Source organism: Passer montanus, unplaced genomic scaffold (genome assembly GCF_014805655.1).
Source record: "Passer montanus isolate IOZ18808 unplaced genomic scaffold, ASM1480565v1 scaffold45, whole genome shotgun sequence".
Taxonomy (NCBI): Eukaryota; Metazoa; Chordata; class Aves; order Passeriformes; family Passeridae; genus Passer; species Passer montanus.
The window spans coordinates 5,582,591-5,589,250 of NW_024369373.1; the positions used below are offsets into that span (position 1 = coordinate 5,582,591).

Genomic DNA, 6,660 nt, shown 5'->3' on the forward strand with positions numbered 1-6,660 from the left:
CAGCAGGGCCGGGCGCCGCCGGCCGCGCCGCCAGCGCCAGCAGCAGGAGCAGCGCCGGGCCCGGGCAGCGGCTCCGGACACGTCCGCACGGCGCCATCTTGGATCCGCCACCTCCGGCGTCCGCCCGCCCACCCCGCGGCACGCACGGCGTATGCAAATCAGCGCGCCCGTGACGTCGCCCCCAGCGGGACGCGCCCCTTTCCGGGTGAGAGGGCGTGGTCCGTTCCGGCCCCTCCTCCAGCACGCGCCGTGGCCCCGCCCCGGCCGTTGCCGCCTCAGGAGGACGAGGCGCCCGCTCCGGGACCACCGCGGCTCCACGGCCCCGACGGCCTCGCCGCCCCTCCGGGCTCCAGCACCTCCTTAGCGGCCCCGCAGCCCCTCGGCGGCCCCGCAGCCTTTCAGGGGACCCCGCCACCTCTCTGCGGCCCCTCACCCTCTCAGCCGCCTCGATCCCCTCAACGGTTCCCGCAGCCCCTCAACGGCTCCCGGATCCCCTCAGCGGCCTCCGCGACCCCACAGCCACGCAGGGCGACACTGCCGAGCCAGCGGCGGTGCCGGGACGCGAGGAGCCGAGCCTGGGCGTGCTCAGCCGGCACCCGGTCCCGCACCCCCCTCAGCAGGTGCCCGACAGCCGTGGTGAGGTTTTGCCCGAAATCTCATTTTCCACTCGCACTTCGGCTGCCCGGAGCCTGAGGAGGTAGGAGGCGTCATGGGGAAACTGAGCTTTGCGGATGACAGTGTGAGCGAGCTGGGTGAGGAACCGAGTCTGGACAAGGATGAACAAATACAGAAATACAAAGAAGAATTACAGAAGAATGAAGAGAAGATGCAGGCGATCAAAGAAAAAATTAAGAACACCGAAGAAGAAATGCAGGAGATCAAAGAAAAAATACAGAAGAATGAAATAAAAATACTGGAGTACAAATCAAAAATAGAGAAGATCAAGGAAAATATATGGAAGAATGAAATGAAGATACGGATGAAGAAAGGAAGACTAGAGGAGATCGAAGAGGAAAAAAGGAACAATGAAGTACAAAAAGAGAATGTAACAAAAATCTGGACAAACAAAGAAAAAATACAGGAGCTCAAAGATAAAATACATAGGAACAAAGAAAAAATACAGCAAAACAAATTAAAACTACCAAGGAATCCAGAAAAAATACTGAAGAATGAAGTGAAACCAGAGAATGAAATAAAAATACGTAACAACAAAGAAAAAGTACAGGACATCAACAAAAAAATACAGAGCATCAAAGAAAGAATAGAGGAGATCCGAGAAGAAATGCAGAAGAACAAACAAACAGAGGACGCCAAAGAAAAAATACTAAAGAATGAAGAAAAAATACAGAAATGCAAAGGGAAACTACGTAAGAATTAAGACAAAAAATTGACTGGCTGCTGAAACCACAGGAAATCTTTAATAAAATGCTGACATTCAACTTTCCTGCTGTCATTTCTCCATGCTGAGTGCCAAATTATCAGCTGGACTGATCTTCTGCCTATGTATGGATGCACTCCTGGCCCCTGCTGGGGCAGGATGCAGGGCTGGCTGGAGGGGATGGGATAAATCCAAGAGCCTGGCCCAGCCCTGGGGCAGCTGTGGGGAGCAGAGAGGTGACCAAGGGCAGAAAACCACATTTTGGGGGTGCCATGAGACAGCCCATTTTGGAGGTTGGTGGGTTGGCTGCACCTCCTGCGCTGTCAGTGCCAGGCACTCAGTTTTGGGGCTGGGATTTGGCATGTCACACACAGGCCATAGTGGCTCTGGGCTTTGTCCATGGAAAGGGAGGGAAACAGGCTGTAGGCGTGATCAGGTCTCCAAAACAGGGTCTACAGTGGCTGATCCCACTGTGGATGGGATCCACCAGTTCCTCCTAGAGCAATAACTGGGACGTGGATGCTGAATTTGGTGATGGATCATCTAAAATCAGTGTTTGCAACCACACAGCCCCCTCAGAGCAGTGTTTTGGGAATGCTGCGGCCCACTTTGCCCGAGCAGCCAGCCAGCCAGCCAAAAACTTTCACAATAAATAAATACCTGTTTGAGTGCTGGGGCAGTGGCAGCAGGGGGACACAAGTCCACCAGCAGCTCAGCAATCACAGCCCTTCAGATGCCCTGCCAGCATCTCACTGGGCAGCTCACAGACCCTCCTAGGATGGGTTTGTCCCCAAAACTCAGATTTGCTTCCAACAGCAGATGGAAATGGGGGACAGGGTGAATCCCACCTCAGTTCCCCCCCTGTTGACTCCAGGAGCAGTTTTCCCAGCACAAGCTGGCATCAGGCCAAAGGCAGAAGCTTTTGCCTGCACCCAGGGTGCTCCACGGGCGTGCCAGGCTCGGTGAGGTGCCGTGAAGCAGAGCTGTGGGGCTGCTCCCTCCTGCCTGGAAGAAACCCTTCCCTTGGGAATCTGTCTCACCCAACCCAGGAGCTACCAGAGCACCTTGAGCCCAGTGTGGCCACCAACCTGCAGCCATGTCATCCAGGTGAAGGCAAGGGCAGCAGAGGGGAGAGCAGAGTCTCCATGCTTCTTGTGTTTGAATGTCACACTAGGACACAGCGCTTGGGAAAGTGGCTTTGTGCTGGCACCCAGGGGCTGTGCAGCTGGGAACACTTGAAAACAAAAGCCAGCAAAATCCAGCCCGTGCTTGGCAGCCCATTTGGTTTAGTAGAATTATTTGAAGAGTTAGCCCAGTGCAAGAGCTGGCTCTGCTCCTTCATCCATCACAGGATGAAGACAGAATAGAGCAGTGGAGCTGGGTTACAGCTCACTTCTTTCCACCTTTGGGAGATCTCCAGAGACTAGTTTTTTCCTCAAGGAACACCTTCTCCCAACCTTAGATTTTAATGAGATTTTACTAATCCTGTGTTGCTCACTGTTAAACAGGCATTCCATAAAAGAGCCCTCTGCTTACCATGTCCACGCAGTGAGTTAAACAAGGAGGAGGTTTTTCTTTGGGCACAGCAACATCTCTGCCTGTGTGTTAACCCCAGCAGCTCCCTGCAACTACAGCCCCTCTCCTTTGGCAGAAATCCCCTTATTGCTTCCTTTTAAGCATTTTAGCAGTAAGGCTTTCACCCTCTGGGTGTTGCATTATGAGGTTGCAGTCCCCTGATTTTGTAGTGGGCGGCACTTTTCAGTCTCATTGCCTTGAATAAGAAGCCCCATTTCTATGGCCCCAGCTTTGCAGAGCAAGGCCAGAGTGAGCTGAGCTGCTGGGACACCTCTCACTCCTTCCCAGCAGTGTCCTTGCTCTCCAGCTCACCACTTCAGGGAGAACAAATGTTCTTCCTCAGTCCATGCAAAGGAGCTGCTCCAATTTTTAATTGGATACAGACTGCTTGCTCCCATGTGGCAGTTCTGAATCCCAGCTTAGCCTCCACTCAGTGCCCTGAGGCCTCTCCCTTGCGTGCAGCCTGGCTCAGCTGCCTCCCTGCAAAGCTCTGCATCCCCCAAAACCCCAGCACTGCCTTTCCCAGTGGGCAATCCTACCCACCAACAAATCCTGCTGCAGAGAGCCATGAATGTCAGTTGAGCTGACATTCAATGCTATTTCTTGCTGGCTAAGGCAACAACCCCAGTCTGGTATTTTGTGGTTTATTTGCATGACACACACAGGTTCAGCCCCACTGTTTCATGTTTTCTTGTAGGTCAGAGTCCTGCAGTGCTGCTGCTCATCCACATTTGGAAATAAGCAGAAGACTATGGAAATACTTAAGTTCCAAGGAAGCTGTGGACAAAGAGGAGACCATATTTCAGCTACAACCCTGTGAGTGTTGAGCGCAAGGGGAGCTTTGTGCCTCTCTGGCACGAAGTTTCAGCCTGACATGACCTTTGTTTTTCCCCAAAAAGTGATGCTGTTGACACATCTTTGCCTCACAAACCCTCAGAAGCCCCAAGCCATAACTGCAGAGACTGTTGGCCCCCATACTGATGCAGATCTGTGTTGCAGTTAGCACCTACCATTAGGAAAAAAATATATGGGCAATTTTCCAGCCCATCCTCCAACCTGCCACAATTATTTCCCAATTCCACTTATGCTTTCCCAAGCACTCAGTGCTGCCAGCTTGACTCCATCAGAAGCTCGCTCCCTATTCCGTGGCCTCTGCTGCTAGTGGAAGCACCAAATTGGACTTGATGCAAGACCAAAGCCCCTGGACCCTCAAATTAATTACGCTTCACAGGGTGGGATAATTACTGAAATTAGTTTGAGAAATTTCTTTTCTCTTGACCAGCACATGCTGGAGAGAGCATGCTACCTGTAAAGTTTGTCTCAAGGATTTGATCAGCTTTCTAGGACATAGATCCCCAAATTCCCTTTTCTTTTGCACTTAGAGGCACTATTTTCACAGAATCACAGAACATGCTGAGTTGGAAGTGACCCAAGTGACCCAAGAATCAGCAAGTCCAAGTCTTAGGCTTGCACCATCCCCTAGAGACACACTATGTGCCTGAGACCATTGCCAAGAGCTTCTTGAACTGTGTCACTGTTGGTGATGTGACCACTTTCTCAGGCAGCCTGTTCCGGTGCCCAATCACCCTCTGGGTGAAGAACCTTGTTCTGACATCCATCCTAAACGTCCCCTGAAACAGCTTCAGGCCATTTGCATGGGTCCTGTCACTGGTGCCCACAGAGGAGAGATCAGTGCCCCTTCTGTTCCCCTGATGAGGAAGTTGCAACTGCAGTGGGGTTTCCCCATCTCCTCCAGGCTGAACAGACCAAGCGACCTCAGCCACTCCTCACATGGCTTTCCCCTCAAGGCCCTTCACCATCTTCCTCACCCTCCTTTGGACACTCTCTAACAGCTTAACAGCTTTTTTATATTGCAGTAAGCAAAGCTGCACACAGGACTCAGGCTGAGGCTGCAGCAGAGCACAGCAGAACAGAGCAATCCTGTCCCTCGACTGGCTGGTGACGCTGTGCCTGGACAGTTTGCCACAGGCCCACAGAGCCCAGTGCTCTGTAACACCAGGGCACCCAGCTCCAGCTGCCATCTGAGCCCAGCACACCTCTTTCAGCAAAGTAACCCGAGCAGGAAGCATTTCTGCCTCCTCAGCAGTATGTCTAAATATCTTTAACTATCATAAAAGCAAACCATGATAAACATCGTTATGATAAGTGAGGGAGGCTGTTGACATCAACATGCCTGAGTGCTCACAGGGGCCAAGAGCAGCTCGGCTGAGGGCAGTCCTGCTGCTGAGGCATTGTCACCCTCTCTGCTCAATTTTCCAGGTGACTCTGCAAGACAGCTGAACTGGTTTTTTCCCCCATGAGCTGTTTTTTCCCCATATTCTCCCTTTCACAAACCAGCAGAAAGGTGAGTCTTCCAAGGAATTTACTGCCTTGGTAGAAAATCTGCAAATCTACAGAAGCAGAAAATCTTATCACGTCTCCTCACAAATGGAAAAGGAGAACTAGATGAAATCCCACAGGGATGCTCTGGAAACCTCCGTGTAACAAGGTTCAGTTTAAGCTGCTTGTTTCACTTGTTACATTGCCAGGGTTTAATCCAATTTGATTTGGGACACAAAGTAGCTGCTTTTTTACCCTCCAGGAAGCAGTGAGTACAGCCAGAGCAGAGCAAAGCACCGGCCTGTCCTGCGCGGTGTGCACAAACACACACTCCAAGCTCTGCTCATTTCTGGGCTCACACTTTGCAGATGACCATTTCTCATCTGCAACATTTTTGATTACTTGTCAAAATCTCACCAGAGTCCCTTCAAAAGCTAAAGCACCGGGGTAGGTGTATGGCAGCAAAGTTCCTTGATGTGGAAATCTCACCAGAGTCCCTTCAAAAGCTAAAGCACCCGGGAACGTGCTATGGCAGCAAAGTTCCTTGATGTGGAGGCTTGAAGCTGGCTGCTTCCTCACCCAACACCAGATCACCCCTGTTAGAGGGAGATGTGGAGGACAACCCTGCTCCAAAAGCATTGCTGTCCAATTCCAGCCTCCTCCTCCCCACCAGCCACCCCCAGCACCACCCCTCCAGAGGGAGCAGCAGGGCTGGATTGTTGCCAACCAGGCAGCCACCACAGGCAGCTCTGGCCAGCACTGCACTGTCCCCCAGGCCTGCTTTCACAGGAGCTAAAATTCCAAAAGGTACTACCCTGCAATAGCCTGGAGAAAAATATTTTAAAATGCCCATGCAGAGCTAAGAGCAAAGCCCTGTCTGCAGGAGCCACATCACTGCCTGGCTTTACCTATCACCTCACACCAGATTTACTACAGGAATTGCCAAGGGGCCACCCTGCACCACGATAACAAAATCTTCCCAGAGACAGAGGCAGAAATAGCCACATAGTGGCTTCGTGCCTGAAACACCAGCAAAACAGCTCAGCCTCTCATGACAGCTGCCCTGCACAATGCAGAGACACTGATTTCTTTCATCCTTCCATCCCAAATCTGCCCCTTTGACTCCAGACAGAGATGAGCAAATATTTAATTAACACATTTGACCTTTTATCAGCACTCAATGCTGATGGCTTTCTGCACAGCAGTTAGGTGTGGTTTCCTGCAGCCTGCTGCAAACTTGGGAGTAGGACAGTGTTACAAGGTTTCCTCACTTATCTTTGAACATTTTCTGACATTCTAGGTTTGAAAACTGAGAATGTGAAAGTGTCATCTTCCATTACTTTAAGAGCATTTAGGTTTGTATCTCT

At 51.4% G+C, this 6,660-nt stretch overlaps 1 protein-coding gene across 1 annotated transcript in view; it reads right to left on the reverse strand.

Annotated features, from left to right (window-relative positions):
• The window catches only part of GLG1 (golgi glycoprotein 1), an 82,678-nt gene extending 82,566 nt beyond the window's left edge, over positions 1 to 112 (reverse strand). The window contains exon 1 of the mRNA XM_039721115.1: positions 1 to 112. This exon is cut by the window's left edge and continues 179 nt beyond it. Coding sequence (XP_039577049.1) covers positions 1 to 97 — 97 coding nt within the window. The 5' untranslated portion in view covers positions 98 to 112.
• Between the last annotated feature and the right edge of the window lie 6,548 nt (positions 113 to 6,660).